At 52.1% G+C, this 27025-nt stretch overlaps 8 protein-coding genes across 8 annotated transcripts; 4 read left to right on the forward strand and 4 right to left on the reverse strand.

Annotated features, from left to right (window-relative positions):
• Nucleotides 1-879: 879 nt before the first annotated feature.
• J4E90_005188 (uncharacterized protein) lies at nucleotides 880-3447 on the forward strand (the record flags this gene model as incomplete). Its single annotated transcript, XM_051434744.1, has 3 exons — nucleotides 880-1132; nucleotides 1185-1330; nucleotides 1378-3447. The coding sequence occupies 3 exons, from the start codon at nucleotides 880-882 to the stop codon at nucleotides 3445-3447; spliced, it is 2469 nt and encodes an 822-aa protein (XP_051290768.1).
• Nucleotides 3448-4324: 877 nt separating this feature from the next.
• On the reverse strand, nucleotides 4325-5200 carry J4E90_005189 (uncharacterized protein; the record flags this gene model as incomplete). The annotated part of the gene is made up of 1 exon (XM_051434745.1): nucleotides 4325-5200. The coding sequence occupies one exon, from the start codon at nucleotides 5198-5200 to the stop codon at nucleotides 4325-4327; it is 876 nt and encodes a 291-aa protein (XP_051290769.1).
• A 2408-nt stretch (nucleotides 5201-7608) lies between these two features.
• J4E90_005190 (uncharacterized protein) lies at nucleotides 7609-9678 on the forward strand (the record flags this gene model as incomplete). The annotated part of the gene is made up of 2 exons (XM_051434746.1): nucleotides 7609-8388; nucleotides 8440-9678. 2 exons carry the CDS (start codon nucleotides 7609-7611, stop codon nucleotides 9676-9678), a joined length of 2019 nt encoding a protein of 672 aa, XP_051290770.1.
• Nucleotides 9679-10422: 744 nt separating this feature from the next.
• Nucleotides 10423-13036, reverse strand: J4E90_005191 (uncharacterized protein; the record flags this gene model as incomplete). The annotated part of the gene is made up of 4 exons (XM_051434747.1): nucleotides 10423-11500; nucleotides 11548-12310; nucleotides 12360-12855; nucleotides 12911-13036. 4 exons carry the CDS (start codon nucleotides 13034-13036, stop codon nucleotides 10423-10425), a joined length of 2463 nt encoding a protein of 820 aa, XP_051290771.1.
• Nucleotides 13037-14586: 1550 nt separating this feature from the next.
• Nucleotides 14587-16598, forward strand: J4E90_005192 (uncharacterized protein; the record flags this gene model as incomplete). The annotated part of the gene is made up of 2 exons (XM_051434748.1): nucleotides 14587-15143; nucleotides 15194-16598. The coding sequence occupies 2 exons, from the start codon at nucleotides 14587-14589 to the stop codon at nucleotides 16596-16598; spliced, it is 1962 nt and encodes a 653-aa protein (XP_051290772.1).
• Nucleotides 16599-16923: 325 nt separating this feature from the next.
• J4E90_005193 (uncharacterized protein) lies at nucleotides 16924-24884 on the reverse strand (the record flags this gene model as incomplete). Its single annotated transcript, XM_051434749.1, has 3 exons — nucleotides 16924-23209; nucleotides 23260-23866; nucleotides 24293-24884. 3 exons carry the CDS (start codon nucleotides 24882-24884, stop codon nucleotides 16924-16926), a joined length of 7485 nt encoding a protein of 2494 aa, XP_051290773.1.
• Nucleotides 24885-25683: 799 nt separating this feature from the next.
• Nucleotides 25684-26271, forward strand: J4E90_005194 (uncharacterized protein; the record flags this gene model as incomplete). The annotated part of the gene is made up of 1 exon (XM_051434750.1): nucleotides 25684-26271. The coding sequence occupies one exon, from the start codon at nucleotides 25684-25686 to the stop codon at nucleotides 26269-26271; it is 588 nt and encodes a 195-aa protein (XP_051290774.1).
• Nucleotides 26272-26429: 158 nt separating this feature from the next.
• Nucleotides 26430-26642, reverse strand: J4E90_005195 (uncharacterized protein; the record flags this gene model as incomplete). Its single annotated transcript, XM_051434751.1, has 1 exon — nucleotides 26430-26642. The coding sequence occupies one exon, from the start codon at nucleotides 26640-26642 to the stop codon at nucleotides 26430-26432; it is 213 nt and encodes a 70-aa protein (XP_051290775.1).
• Nucleotides 26643-27025: the final 383 nt, after the last annotated feature.

Raw genomic sequence — 27025 nt, forward strand, 5'->3', positions numbered from 1 at the left:
AAAGAACGTATTCTGGTCGATACACCAATAATTGAGCCAGCGATAGCTTCATGTCGTCTGTCAGTCGAACATCCAGATGACCAGGTGACGAAACTGTTGGTTCCCCCCGCAGCGCGCACGACCACTTGCTCGAAGTGGACCCCTGAAGCTTGCCGTAGTGTCGTGGCGTGAAGCTTGGCACTGACACATGGACCAGAACACTGTTCCTGATCGCTTCGTCGCCGCATCCCCATCATCACCTGCACCTCCTCACGTCCCAACATCGTCCAATTGCGGCTTTGCCACACCGACTTCCGTTTTGCCAAGATGTGTTCGTGAATCCGCGGATCTCGCCAGACCTGCCGGCGAGGTACCGAGCTCTACGCGTCGCGACTGGATATATACACTACGCGTATTGAACGTACGAAGACGTCAAAACACGACGAGAGTGACCCAATACTTTCGAAGAAACCGAATCATGGCGATTCAGACGCGTATCGCGTTTCGAGATGGCAGTGACAGCGGTGAGTTGCAGTATCTTATCGGCGCGACATCTGCCAAGACCTCTCGCCCGAAGAGAACTTTCGGACCATCGGTGAAATGCTCCAAGCACAGCGCATGACTGTGCGTCAATTCAATGGATAACACGTCCCGATTCCTACAGAGACGCTCGGTCCGTCTACTCATAACCTGGTGATTTCCTCTTTTCTCTCTGCAAACAACTTTGTCATTGTATTAATTCCACCACCTGCCAAATTGGCGTACCGAGTTTCACCGGACGCAACTACCACAACCCTCATTCTTGTTACATCACTTTGACTCGGCGTATATGCGCCTACCAATTTAAGGTCGCAGTCTTTCTCTGGTAGCCTGGTCCCATCCACACACATAATTACGGACATGAGCAGCAGAATAATGAAATTTCTACCCACCTTTTCAGAAGACCGCAGCGCGCAGAGGACTTCCCTTAAGGACATAGCGCACGAAACAGTTGGGGAGACGTACATCGAAGAGGATCCATCGGTAGCAGAATGGTTCCGCGAATTCATTCCCACTTCACATGGCGCCGCAGAGTATGTACGCGAACTATTTCCGAGCGCACGGTGGCTGAGGCGGTATAACTTACATTGGCTGGCTGGAGATGCTATCGCTGGTATTTACAAAACACCTGGACCCCTTGCTGGCCATTGCTAAAGAAAATGAAGGTATCACGGTCGGTCTTGTCGTCGTTCCACAAGCCATGGCATATGCTTCGCTTGCGCGGCTGTCACCCGCCTTTGGTCTTTACACTACGTTTACAGGCGCGTGTTTATATTGGATCTTTGGTACATCTAGAGATATCGTCATCGGTGTAAGCCATTCATTTCACTATGCCGTAACCAGCTAATCCAAGAACAGACGACAGCAGTTGGGTCCTTACTGATTGGAAGCGCCGTCAGCAAAGTTGAAGCGGAACACCCAGGGGTGTATCAACCTCAGGAGATTGCACATGCGCTAAGCTTCCTTGCTGGCGCCATTATTCTCGTCTTCGGTATCCTTCGTCTCGGCTTCATCATCGAGTTCATCCCGTACATTCCCATCTCAGCATTCGTCACCTCGGCCAGTATTACTATCATCTCGACACAGCTGCCGACTTTGATGGGCATTACAGGGATCAACACGCGTGAGTCTCCGTACAAGGTGTACGTCAACTTCTTGAAGGGCTTACCCACGGCAAGACTGGATGCGGCGATCGGTATCACATCCATCGTACTCCTATACTTGATCAAGGACCTATGCGCTAAGATGGAGGTGCGACAACCTCGAAAGAAGAAGATGTGGTCTATGATCTCCTCGCTACGTCTCACGTTTACTATCTTGCTCTACACGCTTATCAGCTGGCTGGTACATAGGACGACACCTACAGGCGAAGAGAAGTTCCGGATCGTGGGTCATATTGAGAAGGGTTTCAGTCATGCAGGTGTACCAAAGATGGACGGAAAGCTCTTCGGCTTGGTGGCTACAGAACTCCCGGCGATCATCATCATCCTTATCGTCGAACACATCGCCATCGCCAAGAACTTCGGACGCAAACACAATTATACTGTCATCCCTTCACAGGAGATGATCGCACAAGCCGCTGCCAACATACTGAGTCCTTTTGTGGGTGGTTATGTGTGCACAGGCTCTTTCGGTGCTTCTGCTGTTCTCTCCAAGGCTGCAGTGCGCACTCCATTATCCGGCGTCTTCAGCGCAGTGGTCCTAGTGCTGGCGTTGTATGCGCTTACAGCTGTCTTCTACTACATCCCGAACGCAGCGCTTGCTGGTCTGATCATACACTCCACCGTCGATTTGATCAAGGGACCAAAGGACTTGCACAAGTACTACCAGCTGTCGCCGTTCGAGCTATTCATCTGGGTTTGTGGTGTCGTCATCGCATTCTTCACCGATCTCGAGACGGCGATCTACATTACTGTCGGACTCTCCTTTGCAATGCTGCTCGTCCGCATGGCGAAAAGCCCAGGCAAATTCCGGGGTGCTGTTGAGGTGACGCGCATCGTGCGCGACGACCGCCTCTGCGATCAGTCCGTGTCGACATCAAGCGCGTCGTTGTCTTCACAACCACACGGGGAACAGACGCATCGTGCTGTAGCTATGCAGGAAGCTCGGCAAGTGTATATACCCTACGACGTCACAGACAACCATAACCCGAACGTCACCGTGGAGCCGGCATACCCCGGCGTCTTTATCTATCGTTTCAGCGAGAACTTCAACTACATCAACCAAGCTTATCATGTTGACTACCTTGCCTCTTACATAACCTCAAACACCCGCCGGACTCAAGCGGATGACGGTATCCGCGCATGCGATCGTTTGTGGTGCGACGCGCCACCCACGGAGAAGCTCATCGAAGAGTCGTCATGTCTGCCCGTCTTGCGAGCCGTTGTTCTTGACTTCTCCACCGTCAATATTCTCGACATTACCAGCATCGACGGATTGAAGAGCTTACGCGAGACGCTTGATCGCCATGCAGCGCCCGGTTTGGTAGAATGGCACTTTGCTGGTGTTCACAACCGGTGGACACGCAAAGCGCTAGCCTTTGCAGGTTTTGGTTTCCCTGCTGTTGTAACTGCAGAGTACACAGGAAACTGGTGTCCAGCCTACACCGTGTCGGCAAGTCTCGCAGGCGCGACATGCGAAGAGCACAAAGAAGTTGAAGCTGCCCGGAGACAGATGGGAGCCGGAGATGAAGAACAGGGCAAGGACTCAACCGAGACGAATGCACTTGAAGTGCAGTTGTCTTCTACGAGTGAGAAGCAGAAGTTTTACCCGATTTACGGGGTTGATAGGCCGTTCTTCCATCTTGATCTTCACGACGCCGTTGACGCTGCGGTTCGCGATGCGAGGAAGGCTGATGAGCACGAGGCGCGCACGAGTTGTACATCGACTGCATGGTCAGCGATGCCAGCGGCCCAAGAAGAAGCATAGATGTCTGCGTCGTCGTTTTTTTCTTTTGACCCATCTCGGGTAATGGCGTTTTGCATGTCGGGCGTATTAGCGTAATTGGTGTCTCGGTCTGGCGTAGCATCAGTATTTGCATCATCGGCGCTCAAGAATGGCTAGCATTTAGAAGCACAGAATGTTCGTATCAATAATACATCTCCTCACTACCATAACTTTCACAGACAACTGTCACCCCATTACCCCCATCATGTGCTATGTCGCACCTGTCGGGTGCCTACTCTCGCTACCATATGCTTCACTCCTCAAGCTCCAAGTTGTGATCTCATCCCGCGTCATGTTCCCCAGAGTCATTCTCATCGCCTCCCTCACAATGTTGTCGCGCTCTTGCACACCGCCCAGTTTTGCATGTAGATCCCTGTACTTGGTACTGTATTCCGCTTCCAAATCAGGCGTACGAAAGGGTGCCATTGCTTGAATCTTGTTCTTCTGCCGCTGGTACGCAAGCATGAGTTCGGCGTTGCGGCGACGGGAGTAGGCGGCATCGTCTAGGAAGGGGAAGAATGTGTTGTGAGACATTAGATGAGAGTGTATGTGTATGTGAGTGGATCTCTATGTCTAGTACAAGTTCGCCTCCTAGTTGAGAAGCTTATGTTCAGTGCACAACATGGATGATACGCTTTGATGACGTATATGAATATCTAGATCAGCCCATGGACGCTTGCTATGGTAGAAATAGTTTGAGCACAAAGAAGTGTATGTGGCAAACAGATCTTGCTTCGATCGTCTGGCCTCTCTCATTATTGTTCGACTACTTTCATCGAACTATGAGTGGATGCTAGTGTATACTATGACATTGGAGCAGCTCCGATATACATCGTAAGCTGAGCCCCTAACTCTTCCGTCATAAACTTCTCGACCTATGATGGCGGTACTTGAAACTAAATTCCTCGTCCTTGCCCTCCTCCATTTTCTTTTTGTATGCGTCCATTTGTAGAAGATGATTCCGGCTTAGCACCTCTTGACACACCATGTGTAGATACAGACCAGGCGCCTTAGAGCCGGCATCCTCGATCGCTTGGTCGATCAGACGGCCATCCAGATTAGACCGGTCTCCATGTGGAAGCATTTCCGGCCAGGCACCCTCTTTATCTTCGTCCTCTTCGTCCGGCACAAACGACTTTTCCTCTTCCTCGCGGTCCATTTTCTCGAACGACCCGAGCACCCGGCCATCGCACCACTTGCACACGAACCACGAATCCTCATTCTGTGAATCAAACGGGTTCCCACACGGACATTCTCCTTGCTCATCTGTCCTAAGCGTCTTCACCGTTCGAGCAGGATCAAATCGAGCTTCGTTCTTGAGATAGCATTCGATACACAGCCATCGATCGAGAAACCGCTTTCGAAATGTGCAAGTACACTGGTGCTTGACCTCTGTGGTCGAGCACGTCGGGCACAGCCGCTTCAAGCGGCCCGCAACGACTAGATCCAGCGGGCCAGCGATAGGCCTAGTACGGGAAGACCCATATGAAGAACCCTTGAATCTGGGCAGCAGAGTGTCGCCAAGATCCTGGTCAAGTAGGTTGTCAAGCGGTTCGGCTTGGCCCGCTTCATTGGAGTCAAAAGGCAAGCCGACACGGCCACTGTCATGCTGGGGTCGGCCCTTGCCAAGCGGTACCTTCCAACATGACTCCTCCTCGACGTCTTCTAGTGGATCTAGTGGGTACCAGTGGAAGTCGTCGACAGGCGGGAGAAGGCGAACGGGAGTGTTTGCCATCATAATATGGCCTGCCCACCACCTTAATCCGTGTGGTCCATTATCCTCGGTCATGGAATGGTACGTCACATGTAACCTGCATTCATCGCAAGTGTTCATACCACAGGTGACACACGGACGGCTCTCCATATCTGGGTCGTTGATCTCGCTGCCACACGATGCTTGCACGTGCCATTCTCCTTCGCTAGCGGGCTTGTGTTTGAGTTTACGTTGTTGGACGCCAAAGCCGGGACAGAGTACCTTCGTACGGAGATTGGTACGGCTAGCGGCGCTTGAGAAGTCCAAGTTTGAGTACACCGTCTGTGAAGTTTGAGCTAGTCGGAGAACATCTTGGGGCCGAAGGTGCTCGACAAGACTAGAAAGAATAGTGTATTGGGTGGTGGCGTATAAAAATGGATTGTCCAAGCTGTTGGTATTAGGTAGCTGCCAGGTATGGTCCTGGGTGGCGTTATTGTCTCGACGTGGAATTCTAGATTTCTTTTTGGGTTTCTGAGATCCGTCGACAGCGGTGGCTGGGTGATCATCTGGTGGTTGAGACATGGTTAGTTGAGCGACGGGGCGTAGAATGACTTGCGTCGACGGTGGGACTCATAATATACAGTTCGAGTGCCTTGTTGTGTTGTGTGAAATGCACGCTTTGTCATTTCACCTTGACCTTGCTGTCACAGTATGCTGATTATAAACACAACACCTAGGTAATCCGTTGTACATTTGGTAGTGTGTGCAGATAGGAAGTTCGGCGAGCGAGTGTGCGATGGTGAAAACATGTAGAGAACGAATGCGCACAGAGGAGACGACAATGAATGGGATTCTGTTGACTTTCAGCACACAAAAGGAGGCTTAGTCTGGATTGGGATTAGCTTTGAACCCTGGCCAATCGGCTCATCGGCATTACGTCACCACGCGCGAATGCTCCTTCTTTCTTCTCTACATCGCGAACATGACCAAGACCTCGATTTCAGCATGCCAAAGGAGGACATACCTGAATATTTGAACCGTAATTCACTTCCGACACCATCGCCCTCAATTCTGAGACTCACCTCATCAGCTTTATCGTACCCACCATCCGCCTGACAGTTCGTAACTCGTCCATTCTTCGCGTAGCGTACGGATCCGACCGCCTTCCGTATATCTCCAGCTCCATCAAACGTACAAACTCATGATGTACCAACATCTCCAGACACGTGATGATTTCTTTCGCTTCCCGTTCAAGTCGACTGTTTACTGCTCTCAGTTCCATGTTTGTCAAAGCCGTCGCAGCACCAGCATGAAAGTCTTGAATAAATGATAACGAAGAAGCTCTTCCTTTGGATCCGGAGCTTTTGACGTGTGATCTATATCTGTTGATGCTGGTGGAAACGGTCCTGACCGACGAAGGAGGATAGCATAAGACGGGATGTCCGACTAGGCCAACGAGGATGTCGCATACGTAGTCCACGCCGGCACGAAAGGCTTGCTGGTGTGTTAAAACTTCGCTCAGTTTGCTCCACTCTGGGCTCATGTATATCATCTCGACAAGGCGAGGCTCTCTCCTCCGGTTCATATCTTGCTTGTTCTTCTGCTTCTGCTAGTCACTATCTTCGTACGAGAAATGCTGGTTACCTAGGTAGTGATGTCTATGGCGGTAGTGCGTACTAAATAAGATCTATGGTGAGTATCGAGCTACTATGATCGCGCTTAATGTATTAATGTAGAAGGCAAAGTTTGCTGCAATAGTCATGCTGCAACCCAATGGCATTCTGGAAGCATCCAGTGAGTCTACTTCACGCTCACTCAGTTACATTGTGGTGTAAGAAATGTGGAAAGTATTTTCACTAGGAGATCCAGTAACCTGCAGTAGGGGCTCTCAACGAACGTACACTTTCCTTCAAGCAAATGTCGGCTTCAGCCGTATGTACATGTGCATGGAAAGTTTCGCAGACGATGAGCCTGGAGGTCTCCAATGACTTTTACGGACTACAACATTACAACATTGCTCAACGTAGAAGTCACAGCGCGCCTACGGCACGGGCAAATCACAATATCAGTATCACGCTCAATAAGAGCGGAGACGCGGAGAAGAGACCATCGACCTTTTATCTTAGCGATCTAATTACTGTCAGCTGTAATATCCGTTTGATGGCGCGACTATGAGTGTTAAAAAGACCGGCAGCTGCGCTGCATGTAGTAAATTGGCCGTGACGAGTCGGACAGGGGGCCCGAGCACACTTCCCACTTACTTACCTAGGTAGTCTTTGAACTTGCCGTGTCGCAACATCGTCAATCCCTCCCCCAAGCTTGAAGAAATATTTAGCGCAAGGGTCACGACTAAAGGGTCTGTTTGCGACTCCTGTTCGCGCACTGCTTCCCACTTTCCATCCCTATCTTCTATTCCACCCCGCCTCCTCGTTGCAGCACGAGAACAAGCTATGGGTTCCACTCAAGAGGAAATCAACGATGCGATTCAAAATGGGACACTTGACGACATTAGGAGCTTTGCAGAGCTTCACAAGCGCAGACAAAACTTCGAGACACAACTGGAGCTGCTACCCGACATTCACCATCGTGGCCGACTCGCTTTCGACACTGCCATCGACGTAGACGTCCCGGAGTCGATCAAAGCAGGAGTGCCAGTGGTTTCTATCTTGCAGCGGGTGCTCGATGCTATCGGAGCACTTTACGACGAAAACACACGTCGCAATGCAGAGTCAGTCCCAGAACGCGAAAGCACTGCCGAGCACGAGTCTCTGGTGAAAGATGCGACACCCCTCGAGCAACCCGACAACCAAAATGAGCAGCCACGCGAGCAGTCACATGAGATGGAAGAAGTGATCGAATCGAGAGAGCTATTAGAATATGATGAGCTAGATAGCTCAGAAGAACAAATCTACGAATCCGAGTCGGACTACGGAAAGCCATCCAAAGGAAAAGGCAAGCTCAAGAGAGGCAGAAAGAAGACGAAAGACATCGAAGCCGCCAGAATTGCTATCGCAGTGGAAGCCAGGCAAAAGAGAATGCGCCTGACCCACGGCACGCCCAATAGCGACGCGAAGAATCCTAAGCGCCATCTCTTCGGTCTCAATTCTGAATTGGGAGACACGAGCGCTACGCTTTCACCGACACCCTCATCACCGACAGCCAAGAGCGGGAAACTGCAAAACACTGTAGCAGCATCTTTACATCCTCGTGCGAGTAGCAGGTTATCCAGGGTAAGTATGCCGCTTCTTACATCTAGATCAATCCAGCTAACGGACAGACAGCAAACTGAAAATACACCCAGCAAACCATCTGCCGACCTACCCTCGCCGACGCCCGACAACGTAAATCCCACCAACCTGCCAAGTCTCATCGTCAAGCTCAAGACCCGCAGACCGTCTGCGCCCAACCCAGTACAAATCCCAATACCCAATTTCCATCCCAAGCGCGGACGTCCACGGAACCCGGAGGGGAAATCGAGGGGGAAATCGAAGGGTAAATACAAGAGTGCAGAATTTGTAGACTCAGATGACGAGGGCGAGGAGATGGAGAACGATGCCCCCACCGACATCATCGCGCCAGAGACGATGCGAAAAACGCGGAAAGCTGCAGCCAAGCCCGCGACCAAGGCTACGAGCAAACTGAAGATACTTGTATTTGGCAGAAAGGAAGAGACCGTGGGATCAGACAAGGACGCCGATGTCGAAATGGCCGACCCGGAACCCATCTCAAGGAACGGTACGACGCGCGAGCCCCGGCAGACGCGAAGCGGAATGACCACACGTGGAAAGCAACCTACTAACATCTCCAAGGCCCAGCAAGATGCAAGGAAGCCCAAACCACCAACGCCGTCAGTCAAGAAGATGCGGGAAAAGGCTCCCGTAGCTCCACGGCCAAAGCGGAATACTACAACACGGCCGCGAAGAGGTGCCATGTCCTCACCCTTTGAGTTGTTCGAGCCACCTCCCGCAGAAACCGCAATGCCCGCAGAAGAGAATGTCTTCTCGGACACGTGGTCAGAAACCGCCGTAGTACCAAACAGCCCTTCGCCTCCACTTATCGCTGATTCACCTGATTCACGCCCGGTATCTCCGTCATCTCCCTCGAAAAACGACACGCCATCTATTACCTCTCCAACAACTCCAACCGCCGTCGCACCCCAGACCTTCGCGCCCTTCCCCCCACTCACCCCCCGCGACCTCACCCCTTTCACCCGCGGCGCGCGCATCGCGCTCGAAAACATCCTGTCAGACCACCAAACCGAGCCGCTGACCAGTCTCATCGACCTAATCGAAGAGCTAGACGACACACGGCCGATCGTGAATGATTGGGAACATGTCACGGTGATGAAGGGCGGGTGTTGGGTGTACCAGGTTATGAGGGATGTGTGGGAGGAGATTGTGGATGAGAGTGATGAGGAGGAGATGGAGGTGGATGTTAATATTGAGGAGGTGGTGGGGAGGGTTGGGGGATGGGTTGATAGAGAGGTGGGGAGGTTAGGTGGGATTGAGGAGGGGGAGTAGGTTGGGAGAGGGCTTGTAGAAGATCAGAAAGTGATGAGGAATGCGACACAGCACCAGGCACGACAGAACGGAAGGATGCATGAATTGATCACAATTGTTATACATTGTATGTGAAGGGTATTCAGACCGGCTGAATATCTATATTGCATGATGTCTTGTTGCTTTCAGCGCTTCCTTACTAGGCTGCATGTCATGTATCTGCCTTCCGGCTATGAACCTACAACCACATCTCCTTTACGGATTCCAAGCCAGCTATCCCGGCCTTGGCTTCCGTTGAGTTTGTGTTTGCATTACCATGCGTTTCTTCGCCCTAAGGTTTGTTCATCGGAGCCGACCGCTGGCGTCCATGAAGAACTCTACACTTCTAGCACAGGCTGGACGTCGCAAAATTGACCGGAGTGCAAGGACCATCCCGGGCGACTCAGAATCCCTGGGGCGAAATTTTGATTCTGGCCCCCAGAGAATCTTACTCATGCAATTGATCTGATTCAGCTGCCACCGGACGAATCTGCTGGATAAGATCGACAAGATCGGCATGCGAGAACCTTTCGTACGCGAATGCCAAGCCGGGAAATGATCCTTCCAATGCGAGAAAGGATGCGTCAGATCTTCAACCATCGAGATGACAGCCGGGTTGATGTCCGCTCTGAATCGCGTAGTATGTGTCTTCGTACTCCAATGCAGATAAGCCAGGACCTAGTGTGTTTAGTGTTCTGGTTTGATGGTCGCACATTGACTGCGCGCTCAGTAGGTTTGCTGTAGTTGCGGTGGACGGAAAAGTTGGTGACTCTGTTCAATCATCATCTCGATGTTCTTGGCCTCATTCATTTCAAAGTCGTGCATCAGCTCCATCTGTTGTTGCTGATTGAGCCCAGTACCCCTAGCATCCTGACTCCAGGCCGGGTTGAGATAGTCTGCCATTTCGTAGCCTTGATTCGCTGCGTACGCCTCGTTATAGAAAGGCGATGAAGCCATCTGCATATTTGTCATGTTATAGTTGTCTTGAGGCGGCATCGTGAACGTTGGGTTCCATGTAGGTAGCTCGGCAAAGGTAGTGGGTAGCGGCGCGAATTGACCCATAGGTGCGTAGTTGTAGGAGGGTATATTGTTGTCCATCGTGGTCTTCGGGCTCAACTCGTTGTATGCCAATGATGGGGGCTGCTGAGGCGACGTCTGCAGTCCAGCCTGTTGTGTCGGTGCGCTTGAGAACGGGTTGGGAGGGTTCGATAGGCCGTTGCCAAGGTTGAAGAGTTGCTGGTTGTGTTCCGGTAAGTAACCGAAAGGTCCTGGTCCTGGTACCTTGTCGGAAGGCGTGCGAATCGATGCGGTAGACGCCGTTGCTGGACTTGTGGTTCGTGACCGATTGATGCCATCTACAATGTTGCCAGTGCCCACGGATGCAGTGTCGGAAGGTGAGCTGGCGGAGATGGGAACGTCGCCATCCTTGTCGAAGATCCTCATGCAGGCTTGGATCAAGTTGTAGTAAAGACCGATGGCGGACTCAACACCAGGCCATCGCTCGGAAGCCTGCCTGATCGACTCCATAGCCACTTTCAAGTGACCCTCGACCTCTTCGCGGCTATGACGTCTCCGCACCTCGGAGTATGACAATGTCCAAAGCATAGTGTTGATGCACATGAAGATAGCTTGTGTGAAGATCCAGGTAACGTCGACGCTCTTTGTCTCGATCTGCTTCATAGTCATGTAGATGTTGTACTGGCAAGCGTCGTAGCAGCGGATGGCGGCGTCCAGGGACGGGCGAGGTACTTGTGGAGAAGGACGGTACATGAAGACGACCATGGTGTTGTATCGACCGATGAACCTAGTCGGATTAGTCGAGGTACTTTGCATGCAAAGAGACATACTCACCAGACCTTGTTAAGCCCTGATCCACCGTCCATCTCAGGGCTTGTGTCTCTCCAGGCTTCTATTTTTGTCTGCATCTGAGCGAACCAAGGGTGCTGGTCATCCTTTGGTTCGGGCTTCTTCCTCTGGTACAGCATCTTGCGTATCTCGAGTTGGAGCAGGCGCATTTTGTAGAAATGTATGCCGATCCACTTCTTGAGCGATGCTTGTGGTGCGGGTTTGATGCCATCCCTGGTAATGTAGACATCGTCGACAAGCTCGCCAAAGTTGACATCGATGTGTTCTCGCCGTGTCGCGAAATGCGCAGGTCGTCCAAGACTATGCGACAAGCCGTAATCCATGGTGAGTATACTCCAGAACAAGCGGCGGCGCATGTCGACTTCGAGAGGGTCTGCCTGACGTCCACCAGAGCCCATGCCGATTGTCTTCTCCTCATGCAGGCCCAAGGCTTGACACAGGCGCACGCCAAGACCTATTATGTAGTAGACTGCGGTCCTCGTCGGTGTCAGGAGCGAATAGCCTGCGACTAGGCCAAAACATTGCAGGGTCTTGAGGTTCATAGGCTTGATGGCGGCTTCGAAGTATTTCAGGGCGGCGAGATAGTAGCTGTCGGCGAGACCTGCATACTGGGTGTCCATCTTCTGCAGGCTGATGGCGATGACCATGCGCAGACAGTAGTTCTGGTAAGGATCCGTCGAGCCGTTGTAGACCTCATCGACATCTTTGGTGAAGGTTGGTTCGTGGAAGATGGGGTACATGGGATGCACTAGTCAAGTCAGTCGATGTCGGGGTTGCAAGGAGACAGCTTTACGCGCCTTTGCAGTAGAAGAGTTCTACAAGTAGGTTGGTGAGGTCTCTGTTGGGCAGTTCCTCAGCCGCGACGTCGCTGACCATGGGGTAGATCTTGGAGGTGGGTCGCTGATCTTCCTGGGCGAAGGTGTCCTTGATGTTCTTCGCCTCGGCATGTGGCACGATCTCAGAGATGCTCTTTGACTCGGTGAACTGCTTCGCCAGCTGCATCACCAGCCGGGTGATGGTGATACCGCTGGAAGGGCCCAGGAATTTGGACTCGTCGGAGTCCTGGACACGCACCGTGGCTGCCCCACGCATCACATCTTCAGGGTCCGGCTCCACGTCGTCCCGTTCGAGATCAGCCAGCTGCTTCTCCAGGTCGCGCACCTTCTGCTGCAGGTGCACGACATAGTTCCGGGGTATTTTGCGTCCCTTGGTGGGGTCATAGTATTCGCAGTGGGAATTAGTGCGCTCGCATGGCCCGCATCGAGGGAGTCCGGGGTCGCATCTTGTCTTGCGCTGGGCTCTGGTCAGTGGACATTACGTAGCCAGCCGTGCCCGGGATGATGCTTACCGTCCGACAACGACAGCAAGCTGTCAGAGTGTGGGCGATGCGACTCTGGCCGGTGGTGGTGGTGCCTTCCTCAGGCGGGTGCGGGGCCCCTTCCGTCTTGGTGTGTGTCGCAGTCGCGACTTCCATCGCTCGTCTCTCACCGCGGGAGGAGGATGAGGGAGCTGGCTTATGATGCGCCTGGGATGTGGGGGAGATCGACGCGCACGTCCATGCCCGGGAGGTTTGTCGCGCCGGCGAGGTCTGGTCCTGCGCCCTCAGTCCGTGAGGCCGTCGAGATGGCGATGTGGGAGCGAGTTCCTGAATACGGTAGCGGTGCCTGGGTAGAGGAGCAGCCGAGCAGTACCACCGGAGTGTCGTCCGGTGGGTGTATCTTTAACCAGGAAGAAGGAACGAGGCGCGACGTCGACTGGGCCACAAAAAACGCCTGCGCATTACCGAGCGTCCCCAATCAGACGGCGCCAAAAGGAAGTCGAAGCATGACACGCCCCCGTCGCTGGTGCGGCGCAGGCTGATGGTGACAGGCCCGGCCTCTGTCCAAACTCTGGGAGCCGAAGAAAGACGTGCAGCGTGGGCATCCAGCGCGACCGGGCCCATGATAGGCTGCCTCCTGGAATTGGGCCTCGAACGCTCGGCCAAGCACACGTCTATCCTCATCCCGTCGCTCGCAACCGCGTCACACCCGTCCCTTTCAGCATCGCTTTCTCCCTGGCCGACTCAGCGGGGCAACACCGCCGTCCGCCACTTCTCCATTCGGCCACAGAGCCGCGGCATTACGAAGTCCAGGGTACTGCGAGCCCGCTACGCCACCCGTCAACCCGCTGTTCAACACCACGAGAGCGCCAAACCACCAAATACATCGCGTGCTGCACCGCCTTTTTGGCAAGGCTGTCCGCGGACCTGATTCTCTGCATCGTCGCGCTAGACCCCCAACGTGCATTGCACCGAGCTGGTAAGTGCCGTCCCGTCTGTATCGATCGTCAGGCAAAGGGCTTTCCATCTCCGTACCGCCTTTGAACATGTAGTCTACAGCGATACTCATACATCGTGCCTAGTGCCATCTCATTTGATTCCGCTTTCCTTTTTTATGCTAGTTCTCGTCTGAACCCTTCCGCACTGTAATTCGCCCAGCGTCAGGTGACCACGCGATGCATACTTACTTGTCCTAAGATAGAAGGAACATGGTGCTGGAAACGCCGCTGCTCCGGGTGAGCAGACCCGTGGCTGCTTGTTCGCGATGTCGAGCCGCAAAAGTCAAGTGCGATGGAAAGCTGCCCGCATGCACCGCCTGTGAAAAGTCTAATCGGGCCTCTGAGTGCTCGAGCACGAACGATCAGTTTGCGCGCGGAAAAGAACGGAGCTATGTTGCTACATTGGAATCCAGAGTCGAGAAGCTCGAGAAGAAGATCCAGGAAGCACGGGCGAGGCGGAAGTCTTCAGGCGTTCTAATGCTAGACATGTCTGAAAACTCGACCCCGCGTAGAGCGTCTGTGGACACCGTAAAAGCAACTAGACCCATCAGCAAAAGAGCTGCACGACGGAAGGAAGCATCGGAGATTGATGACCTGGTGTCAGACTTCGGTCTTCTGTGAGTGCTCCATGTCTACCTTAATGTGCTGCGCTAACCCACAAGTGCTGTGAATGCTACTGCGAGAGACTTCTATGGCTTCACAACAGAGATGTCTTATGCCCGCTTGATCCGATCAGCGAGCGCAAAGGAGCCGCTACCCGCAGACTTGATCAAGGCACTACCTCCAAAGTATGCAGCAACGCCACTGATTCAGCACTACTTGAACAACATCTTCACTCTTTGGCCAGTCTTCGAAGAGGCTACCCTCTATTCCTCCGTGGATGCCGTCTACCAGCAAGGCGATAATGCGAAACCTTGGGATCGGTGGAGCGTGCGCATGGTTTTGGCCATCGCATGTCTCTCCCAGTCCGAATCGAGAGGTGACACCCACTACTCTGATGCAGTCGGCCACATGAATGCCGCGCTAGAAAATGCCGAAGACGTTTTGCATCCTGGCTACGTTTCTAGCATTCAAGCTTTGATACTTTGGACCATCTATGCTACTATGGACCCGCATCACTTCGATAGCTGGACACTAGTGGGCGCAGCTTCCAGAGCCATGGTCGATCTCGGTATACATCAAGACCCTTCTAAGAATGTTGCAATGTCAAGAGCGAAACTAGAGATCAGGAGAAGAGTGTACTGGTGCGTATACTCGCTAGACAGGTAAAGCCATATCCCATGCTTTCTCCCTCTGCTCGCTAATCATATCGTAGATCAACATCGCTCGTCCAGACTCGCGCCTTTTCGTTCTCAGACGAGGCTGCACACGTCGGCTTCCCATTTTACAACGCCTCAGTATCACCAAAGTTTGCCTCGCCTACATCCCAAGTCTTCCAACAATCTTTCGACACCGCCGTTGATCTCTTTAGGATACGAGAGATACAATCCGAGTGGTATATGGATCTTTTCCAATCTGGTCGCGAGCCTTGGCAAGAACCCTACCAATATATCTGGAAGCAATATAACAGGATGTCGGAGTGGTTTCAGGATATGCCACAGAGCACCTTACCCGCCGTAAAGTCCTTCTTCGAGCTCGAGCTTCTTTACAGCTATGTCTACATTCTCTCACCAAGCCCGCGGATACCCCACATCCACGAGTATGCGCAACGGCTGATCTTCGAGCATTGCATTGCATATGCTACCAATCTGCTGGCCGTATTGGATAAGCCGTCTCACACAGTCAAACCTCCGGTCACCTTCTATGACGCCATGCGTGCGTATATGACAGGCCGACAGTTTGTTGATGTGTTGTCACGCAACATGGAAATGATACTTGACCCAAGACCGCCAGTACCACCAACCCCACTGGCCCCTCAAACAGAATCGGAAGACCCGCTCGCACCACCCGCGCAGATCAGTGCACCACCTTTCCCGTCGCCACTGCTGCCAGAGGGGCAGACTTCGCCGTTGGATCCTACAAATCGGGCGATAAATGCTATCCACGACTACACATCAGTGCTGTCCAAATTTGGATTGAGATTCGGCTTTACCCACTGGCGCGATCGCTTCCAACGAGAGTCAGCCGCTCTCTCCGCGCAGCTATATCAACGCCAGCAAACGTCACCACACACCTCACCTCCAGTACAGCAACTGCCACCACCGGTTGATTATCCTCCGCAATGGCTACCGATGCCGTCCGTCTCGCCGCAAGCGCCAAACCTGATGTATCCTGGCGGCCCAACAACACCGCCTAGTCTCTTCCCACAATCCAGTCCTTTCGCTAGCTCAATGTCTTATACCGGCACTTCGTACGATGGATCTGGACATAGTCCGCAACCGCACGGTATGACCTTCGATGCAAGCCCAGGTCAGCAAACGTGGGCTACCCCGTCGCCGCAGCCGGTGCCTGAGTTACCGCAACCTTCCGGCGGACAGAAGAGGAGAGCGATGGTATATGGCCCGGGCTTACCGGCGCCACATCAGGGGCAAAGTCATAGTCCTGGTGCGTCGTCGATATCAGGACAGGATAGCAATGGGTGGGCGCAGCAGGATCAGCAGCAGCAGCAGCAGCAGCAGCAACAGCAACACGATCCAAACAGCTACTTCCAAGTACCATCTTTACAGCAGCAGCATAGCAATTCATGGACGCAGGATCCGTCGCAAGGGAACTGGGGGTGAAATCGCAGATGGTATACAGTTCTATATACTCATTGATGCTTCGCAAGCTACATAACGCAACGTCTGGTCATCACAGCTGTTGTATTCTCGATGTTCCACCGTTACTTTGAAACCGTCCTTCATCAACGTGGTCGTGTCTTTCATAGTCGTAGCGCATAACAAGCTCTTTGTTTGTGATCGAATAGTATGTATGGCGTACAACTTCCTTGACGTCTCTACTTGGTGGATCTGCTGCCGAGGGGTGAACTGGAACTTCGTTGCTCGATGGTGTGATATTGTGTGTTGCCTGAACTGAGGACGTGCTTTGGAGCATCGTAAATTAACACTACAACAAAACGCATACCCTGGAATTGCTCTTGAGGACATCAGGATATCGAGTCACGACAAGGTCCATGATCTCTTTTGCTTTCGGTTTCTGAATACCTTGGCGATATTGCACAAAGGACACCCACAAATCGCCTTCGTGGGTTCCATCAGACTTGGGCTCCGGTCGTTCCACAATGGCTCTGACAGCTTTCACGACGGCGGGCGGTGGTTTGACTTCAGGCGCAGACTGAACGGAGTACTTTATTAGGTCTAACTCCAACGGGTCCAGAAAGCTTTCCATCAAATCTGCCGTGATCTTGGTACAAGACCCGTGTTGTGTCAAAAGCTTAAAGTTTTCGAGATTGCCAGCCTTCTTGACCATGTCCAGTGTGATCTCGAGATGTGGCGCCCTTGCAAGAAGCAGGCGAAGTATGTCTGAATCGTGATAGCCAATACCAGCAAGTAACGATCGAATAGTCTCGGTTGTAGGCTGCAGATGCGTATTGTCTGCTAGTGCCCGCTTGCAGGCTTGGATCCCAGATGTCGAGGACACTAATCGGTTCAAATCGTTCTCGGTGGCGTTTAGCTTCTGCTCAGTCTTGAGAAGAGAGTCCACCAATCGCTCAGAGAAGTACTTGTCGTCTTGCGATAAGATTGAAGTGAGTGGAGTTTCTCCCTTGCTTCCCTCTGAGTTGAGGTCCGCACCGTGGTCCAGTAGTAGCTGTATTATTGCATGGTCTCCGTTCCCGGCGCAAGCGACATGAAGCGGTGTTCCATGATTTGATGAGAACATGTTGACATTGGCGCCGTGTTGCAGGAGTATTCTGACTAAGCCAGAGTCATGGGATTTACATGCTACATGCAAGGCTGATCCCAGATCAGGTGAAACGATGTCAATGTCGGCACCAAACGTCAGGAGTAATTTGAGCAATTTTTCGTCTCTTCTTTCGCATGCAATGTCCACAGGTGTCCCCTTGCCAGGTATTGACACATTGACTTCAGCGCCATGTTCGAGAAGGACTTCAGTCATTTCGAGATTCCCGTTTTGACAGGCCTTATGTAGCGCTGTCCCAGGGCTGGGAGTTGAAGGATTTGCGAAAGCCTGTAGCCTCTTTTGTTGCGTCTTGTATGTAGGGTAGAGGGGGGTTCCAAGTTCACTAGCTGTCGCGTTTACGTCGATGTGACGCTGTAGCAGTAAGGTAACTACCTCCAAACTAGCACCTTCGATTCCAGCGATCAACGCAGACCCGAATGAGTCATGATGCTGGTTGATGTCAACACCGAGCTCAAGACAGACTTGAACAACTTGTAGCATTCCCAGGTAAGAAGCTAGGTGTAAGGTGCCAGCTGTAGCGCAGATATGGCTGTCGTCAATCTGCGCAAGCTTCATTATAGCTTCATTGGTAGCGGATCGGGTATTGTTGCATGTACATTCCTTCTCTGGCTGGCCTGGAAGCGAGGGGTACAGGAAAGAATCTTTGGCCCAAGTCTCGCAGCATAGGCTGATAAGGGACCTCCCTGTCTTCGATTTTATAGGCATGAGACCTTCGAGGAGGGCGTAGACTGGGGAATGATATCCTGACGGGAAGGGTTGCGGTATTACTACAATCGGCAAGAGCCTGAAAAGAACGTTGAAGCTCTGGAAGTAGGCTGCTGCCTGAAGCACCGCAGGCTTCACATCAGCCGCTTTGATCGAGCTGTCCAGCAGAAGCTCAATACTTTGTTGAGCCCCTAGAGCTGTAAGGTCGACAAGCAGCTTTTCGGAGTTCTGCAAGGTATCGACATGGAGAACAAATCTGGCGTCTTCTTGCCAAGCGCGCATGTAAGCAGGCACCTCTTTACAGGCATGGATGAAATCGTCTGTACCCAGCAGACGAGCAATAACGAAGTCGATGACATCCTTTGGTTTCTCTCCTACGACAAGTGTCCTTAAGATGTTGATGGCTCGCTCAGCATCGTACAAGGTGGCTCCCGCGGCCAGTAGGATTTTCATTGTTTCGAGATTTCCAGCAGTGGCAGCACTTGTCAGTGGAGATAAAGACTGCCCAGACTTCTCTTCGACGTCTACCCCATACTCGATTAATAGTGCGGCAATATCTGCGTGGCCATTTTCACAAGCTTCGTGTAGCGCTCTCGACATGTCCATAAACTGAGTACGCCTCGTCTCTGTCTGGTCGGGCTTCAAGGTGTTATGTTCCGGGTGAAAGAGCAAGAGTGTTGCTATCTCGATGTTACCGTTGTGGCAGGCAAGAGTCAACATCGAGCGAACTCCTCCTCCGTATTCCGTCGATACTTGATCAGTGGAGATGTTACACGATTGCATGGCACCCAAATCGAGCAAATAGTGCACGACCGCTAGGTATTGGCCTTCTACTGCCGCGCGTAGTGGGGTCCAGTGAGATATACCTGCGGTCAGAGCAATCTCGGTGCCAGCCTCCACAAGCAGTTTGACGCATTCCAGATGACCGAATCGAGCGGCAGCATGCAGTGCAGTTCCATAGTGGTGAGCTACAGCCTTGACATCAACATTCCGCTCTATGAGTAACTGTACGAGCTCCATATCGCCGTCTGCTGACGCCATTTGGAGTAGGAGAGTAAATCCAGTCGCAGTGGCCTGTAGGTCAGGTTGTGACTGCAAAAGGTATCGTATGGCGGCTCCCGGACCAGTAGTCAACACTTGGTGAACAGATTCGGACTCGATGAAACCCTCCCTGAACGTTGAAAGCGTGGCGTCCAAAAGTAGAGTTGGAGAAGTGCGGGGCGCTGATCGGCTGGTTGCATGTGCCTCAGCTTTGGTCAGAACCTCGAAAACAGCGAGTGAGTCGATTTCTCTCCATGCAGCGTAGAATAGAGGCGTTCTGTTGGCCTTGTCGAGTATATCAATCGCTGCACCATTCTCTAATATCATCTGGACCGTTTCCAAGGGACAACACAGAGCCGCGGAATGTAAAGCGCTTCGCCCATGACTGTCGATGGCATTGACATTTGCTTTTTTGTCCAATAGTAACTCGATCACGGCTTGTTGTTTGCTAAGAAAGTTTCGTTTCTCGTCGCGGAACTCCTCGATTCTATCATGCGTGCTTCCATGGATTCGATCACATTGCGGGGTGGCTTGAAGGCAGGCCTGTAGTGCTGTCCTTGGCCAGACTTCATTCTTAGTGACTCCGTCCCTCTTCCGAGACGTTGAGTAGTAACCACCGGGTCTGGAAGGTTGCACGGCTTTCTCAACAAGTGCGTTGACATCAACTCCGCGTTCGATGAGATACGACACCACCACAGCATGTCCATTTGCACATGCTTGGTCCAGAGCCTGCGACATCAAGAGCTTATGGTCGACAACTTGACATAACCGTATTTCCCAAGTGTCCATTGCGGAGGCGTAGCCTCGCTGCGCAGCTTCAACGAAGTGTCGTGCAAACACTGAGTCCTCTTGCCAGTTCAATGTTTGGGTACACAGATAAGAAATGAGTGCACTGTGTTTGGTAATAGCTGCACCTTGGAAAACCTTCCAGTAGTCTTGCAACTGGTAACCATGATCGCTGTTGTGTGCCAAGAGGACGTAGAGCGCGCGAAAAGATGAATGCCCTTCCGCTTGAGCACAAGCCTTTTTGAGCACGGTTGCATGAACGACAGGGTAATGTCGAAGGAGTACTTCTAAGGCTCGTTCGCTATCAGACTCAATCGTGATCCCAAGAGCGGCCACGAGTACATCCTGTAACTCTGATTCTGCAGCCAATTGCAGTGCAAACTCTACTGTCGCTGGTGTATTGGCTCGACATCCTAGTAGAAGGATTCTCATAATATGGCCGTTCCCAGTCGTTTCGTTCGTCTTGACCACTTGGTACAGAACGGGAAAATAGTCCGACCACCGGCTTTCCTTGTCACTGGACACTTCTTCAAGTTGCCTGTATCCCATTGGGAAGTCATCATCTTTGCAACTTTCCTCAACCAAGAGCCTTCTGCTCGTAAGTAAAGGTATGAAATCCTGTCCCCTCGGCGTGAACGGAGCATAACGTGAGTGTGGTGGAGGACCATATGCTTCCTCACATTCGAGAAGCCGCTTCGTAACGGCGACATGCCCATACCAAGCTGCGCGCTCCAATGCTCGTGGAATGTGTTTTCTTGGTAGGTCCGGTAACAGGAGAATGTAGTCAACAATACCGAGTCTACCAGCCGCAGAAGCTGCCTTTAGCACGATGCCGATGTCAAGCAACGAAAGCCCAATGGCGAAGCGGTGGTCCAACATACTTCTGACGATAGATTCTTGACCAGTCTCTGTAGCAAGAAGCAAAGCTTGAGATCCATACCCTTGGTGTTGCTTAGAGTCCGCGAGTTCTGTAACACTTTCGACTTCGACACCGTCATGGACCTTCTTGTATGCCTCTTCAAAGCTGACATCTCGTCCTCTGATCACCTTCGCTCGATCTGCCTGTCGAGTGCGCCGAGAATGATATGCAGAGTCAAGCTCTGATAGTAGATCAACGTGCGATGGAGGACCCATCTTCCTATGGCGCATCGTCACCTCATTCACCTCATCCTCATCCAGGAAATGTGGGCTTCGGTAGCCGCTTCGTAGAAGCATATTCGCAATGGGATGATCGCCTGCCGATACCGCTGCGCTCAGAGCATCGTTGAACAGACCTTTTTGACCGATAGAAGCGCCTGCTGCAAGGAGGGCTTTTACAACGTCGATGTGACCGCGATACGTGGCTGCCTGCAGCGCATTGCCGTAGTAACCACCAGAGTTGTCCACAGCTGCACCACTTCTTATCAGCGTTGTGGTGATAGATAAGTGACCTCTCATCGCGGCTGCTTGAAGCGCATCGCCGAATGTTCCGTTTGCATTGACTGCCGCATTTTTGTCGAGAAGTAATCGCACAGTCGTGCCATGGCCCATCAGGCTTGCTGCACGAAGTGGCGTTCCGAAGGGTCCTTCGTGCTCGATGTCGAGACCCTTGTCGAGGCAAAATTCGATGATCTTGTTCTGGCCGTCGAATGCAGCCGTTGCGATGGCGTCGTTAGGCAGCGCTTTGGTTTTGAAGTAGTTTCGAAACCGATCGATTTTACTATCTTGGAAAACCCTGATCGCGTCTTTGATTGAAGATTTTTTAGTCCCGCTGGGTGACTTCGATGTCGAGTGCAGGGAGTCCATGAGTTCTGTGAAGCCCATTCCTGCGGCAGCTTCAAAGACTCGGTCAAGGGTATCTTGCGAAAACGGCAAAACACTCTTCTCTAGAAGTATCACTGCAACGTCCTCATGGCCGTTACGTAAAGCAGCTTGTATAGCCGAAACTATCGTTTCAGCTGTGGTATTTCGAGATGGGAACTCAATGATGAGCTGCGCAATGTCTCCGTGGCCATTGGCACATGCAGCTTGAAGTGGAGTTGCGCTACGTCCCCCTTCAATTGCAATATCGGCACCCAGCTTTAGTAGGCTATTCACCACACGGATTTGACCCGTAGCTGAGGCCAAGTAAAGACCAGTAAGTCCATGCGAATTCTTCTGATTGACATCAAAAGATGATCTTCCGGACAGGATTTCGATGGCAAATTCTAGCCCGTATAGACATGCAGTGAAGAACGGAGTGGCGCTTTCGCTCCCGATGGCAATGAGATCCGAGAGACGTGTGTGTGGCCTGGATAGCGCCTTTACTATCTCACCAACTGTCTCGATCCAGGATGGAAAAGGCGAAATGTACTCTTGATCAGAGAACATGAATTCTTTCAAGACATCTACTAGACGCCCATTACGGTCATGTTCGCTTGCGGCGTTGTAGTGGAGCGGCCAGTACATCGCTGCATACACGTCGAAATCGTGAGAAGGTTGAACACCGAGTGTCAGATCGGGGAGTGGGCTGTCGATACATCTAATAAGACAGCTCGAAGCGGCTGCACTATTAGCGTCCATCATGCTGAATGCCGGGAGACGCGACAAGTATTCTTGGACCGAAGCATGGGCGAATCGGATCGTGTCGAGCTCATCATCGAGAACCACGAGATGAGAGCAGATTCGGAGTAGATCGGAAAGCTCCAGAGAGCTCTGAATTCCGTCTCGTGTGATGGATGCTGCGGCAAGTAGTGTTGCGGGTGACAAGGTTTCGTGCAGACACATGATTAGCCGGAAAGTTTGTGCTGCTACCTCGTACGCCAGAGGATCCGTTTTGAGGATTTGATCAAAGATCTTAGCATACAGATGATCGACAGTATGGATGGAAGCTCCAGAAGGATCTGACATCGCTTGCTCGATACTGCGTTTCCACTTCAGGTCGCAGAAATGCCTCAATTGGAGCTCCACCCATCGGAACCTGTTAACCTTATCAGTCCATACCAAAGTATTCTGAGAAACAAGACTCACATTCCATCCGCTCGGTCGAGAAGATATGATTCCAGTCTTGATTGAAGGGGAGGGTCTTCTTTGCCATCAAGAAGATGCTTGTTGTTGACCGCGGTCGAGATGCAATGTCCAATGAATTGTTGCATGTCAGCTTGGGTAAGTGACGCTTGTAAGCGCAGTTCCGTTGCCCCTTCTAGCCACCGGGAAATGTTGGTGTCATCTCTACTGGACAGCAGCATCTTCACTATACGGACTGGATCATCTCGAAGCGCTATCAGCTCATTTAGCAGAAGATGTCTGTCCGCCACGTCTATCTCGTCGATGGCATCAATTATGATGGTTACCTGATCGGTTTGGAGAAGTTCGGCTATCCAGTGTGTGCATTCGTGTGGTTCGAGTTTGTCCATATTTCCCATGCCAATCTTCCCCCTTGCCTCTCTCCGCTTGAACTCTAAGTGAACTTGTTCGACGATCTCAAACGTTTCTTCGTTCTGAACAGAGAGTTGCCTTAACAAACTTCGCATCACGTCCTTCGCATCGCATTTGCCGCCGTGTCCTTGGATGTCGCCGCAATAGTAATACAAAACAAATGATCGTACACTAGTACCCTGCAGTGATTCATCGATCACTGCAGACATCAGGTTGGTTTTTCCAGAGCCCAGAATGCCGCGAAGCCACAGAAGCGATGAAGATGCACTGCTTTTCCAGTCGATATAACGAGAATCGTTTGTAAGCCATTGGGTGGTACCGCGTAACCGGTTTTTGGAATGGCGAGTATGATGTTCTCTGTATGGTGTCAATGACAGCCATGCAATGAAGTCGCTGAACGATTGTGCTTTTAGCGAAGTCATGATGTTCTCGTTGATTCGCATAACATCCGTTCGTAAAAGTCGTTGGATGTGTGAGTCACACATGCTGGCTAGCTGTCGAATTTCGGTGTCATGCTTAGCTATTTGCCGAAGTCTCTCACTCTGCGAAGTTGAAAATGCGCCTTTTATTGTACGTTCTGCTGCATGTCAGAGATTGGCGCCGAGAAGTCAGACGTGAGACTCACTGGTAACATCGTTATTGGAATAGCGTATGCTCTCCCCAAGAAAGCTCAGGATGTGGACATATAGTCCGAGGACTTTGCTGCGAATCTGGGTATGGAGTTGGAAGTTCGAGTCCATATATAGGGTTTCCACAGCAGCATATGTAGCAATGGTCTGTGTGACAATCTCAATCCCCTCGATCGTAGCTTCCAGATACTGCTTGTCGTCGACGGCAACTTGCAGCAGGAACCGAACAGCTGCCCAGGGTAGACTAGCCGCACCTGAATTGAATTGCACGGCGATATCACCCACGGCTTTGTAATGGTCAATCCACCGAATAATCTTTCCCAGCACGTCACGTAATATGACCTCTTTCCCACGAATGGTCATCTTCCATCTCTTGGCAGCTAGTACTCTCTGTTGGGTGACGGCCTCATCCAACACGGCATCAACTATGCGACCGCTGCCTGTGTTGACGGTCGCGAGGATCTTTTGTATTCTGGGATCGAGTTTTGCGTTTGCAGTGTCCCAAAGTGATGAGGTCGAGTTGGTATTGCTACCTGGGGCTAAAAGGGACGTAGTTCCTGCCGCATTGGCTTGAGTAGTAGCCGACATGCTGAGGCTATTCGCTATCGAGGGTTTTCGCTATCGAGGGCTTTCGACTAAGTGTGCGCTTGCGTTCTGTCTCGCCACTCGCCCCTAGATCTTAGGCGTAAGATTGGTCCAAGTAAAACGGAACGCATCTGCTAGGCTTCCAACGTGTATAAGCAAAAGGTGAATGAGATTCTTTGATGTTGAAAAAGGCGGAGTGCAGAGGTGCATGGTGGAGTAAGAGGTAACTTAGAGCATGGGGCGCAGCGTAAGCCTCCATCTAACACCCATGTTATGGACCCCATCTCCTCCACGGAGGGCTTGATCTGAGATAACAGCCCCCAGACGATTGCTGTGCAACGCTGCGATGCAACATAGTTGATTACCGGCACAGCAAAGTCCCAAAGGCTACCGGTGAGCTACCTGGGGACCATTCCTTCGAGGCTAGGAGAGGCGGAGCAGCGGTGAGCTAAGCATACCGCGTCTGCTGACGCGATACAGAGGAATAAGAAGAGGACGCAGATCATGCGCAATGACGTTACATATAAGGCCGCGGAGGACGTAGATGGAATCGTGGTGGTGTCGCGAAGGATGGGCACGACGCGTACGCGTCCTAGCTGGGAGGATCGCCAGGGCTGCACCGACAGGCAGGCACGACCCCCACTTGACGCGGGGCATCCGCCGCTATCTCTGCTCAGCGCCCATCAACCAATCTGACACCCAACGAAATGCCTTACCTCACCCCCGCGCACGCATCGCAATACCGCGCAACACATTTCCAACTCCCAAACCCTCCCTAGCCCTCCTTAAAACCACCATCACGATGTCCACCCCCCTCGAACGCGCCCTAACCGCCATCGACGCAGCCCACGCCGAAGACCCAAATAAAGTCACAATCAACAACACCTCACTCCCCTACGAACTCCACTACGCGCAGAAATGCACTTCCTACCTCAAGAAACGCGCCCCCGAAGCGTCCGAGCCCCTCCGCATAGCCATCCGCGCCCAACACTTCCGCCGCTGGGAAGTGCCCCGAGCCAGCTACCCCATGACCCGGCCAGGCTACCACGCCTGGCGCACGTTCCTAAAGAAACGACAAGCGGAGCTCGTCGAGCAAATCTGCCTCGATGCCGGATACACCGCTGAAGACGCGTCGACAGTTGGCAGTTTGATCCGCAAAGAAGACCTCAAGGTGAATGAGGAGACGATGGTGTTGGAGGATGTGGCGTGTCTGGTTTTCCTGGACGACCAGTTCGAGGCGTTTGAGAAGGAACATGACGAGGAGAAGATTATTAAGATATTGCAGAAGACGTGGGGGAAGATGACGGAGAGGGGGCATGAGCTTGCGTTGGAGATTCCGATGGGGGAGCGGCCGAGGGAGGTTGTTATGAAGGCGCTGAAGGGGAATTGAGATGGGAGTGGAATGAAAAGAAATGAAAATTGAATTGAATTGAACTGTGTGATGTTCGTTCATGATTTGAGTGTGAACTTCGTTATGTTTGGGTATCGTTCTGAGCCTGTGATATCTTCTTCCCTCCTCTTGTAACCAATAAATCCGCGGGTCGAAGCCTAAGCTCCGCCCTCCCTCTTGGCGTACTCCTCCTCCATCGCCTCCTCGTACCGCTTCTCGGCTTCCTTCTCCTGCTCAGTCTTCTCGCCGTTGTTCGCGTTCGCTAGAGCTCGTGAAGCGGCGTTCTGTATGTCATTCTGAGCCTGCGCAGCAGCTGAAGATTGGGTCGCTGGGGTGGACTGCGAGGTTGCGGACGGCATTGGGACGGGCATCTTGGTGGTTGAGTTTGGTGGTGTTTGTAGTGTGTAGGATTTGAGTGTTCTGTTTGAGATGGAAGTGTTGCTGGGGTTTGGATATGGAAGATGAGAGGCTTGCAGGAACGTGTGAGGGGCTATATACTACTATACGAATGACTAGTGTTGCGTCATTGTGGCGGTGCAAGTGTGGCTGGAATCTTCCAAAGAACGTGATTCGCCACTGATCTTCGTTAGGCGACTTCGGCATGTGAAGACCGTTGGCAGGTGCTGTTTGCATACTATGATGCGTTTCCACTCTAGGAGGATTGTCTTCAATGTCATTGAAGAGCCATGCATTCAATGTCAAATTATGAAGTTGACGTGGTGGCATCGACATGGACGGTCGCAATACAAGAACC

This window comes from Alternaria incomplexa (assembly GCF_024043165.1).
Source record: "Alternaria incomplexa strain BMP 0042 chromosome Unknown scaffold_7, whole genome shotgun sequence".
Classification (NCBI taxonomy): Eukaryota; Fungi; Ascomycota; class Dothideomycetes; order Pleosporales; family Pleosporaceae; genus Alternaria; species Alternaria incomplexa.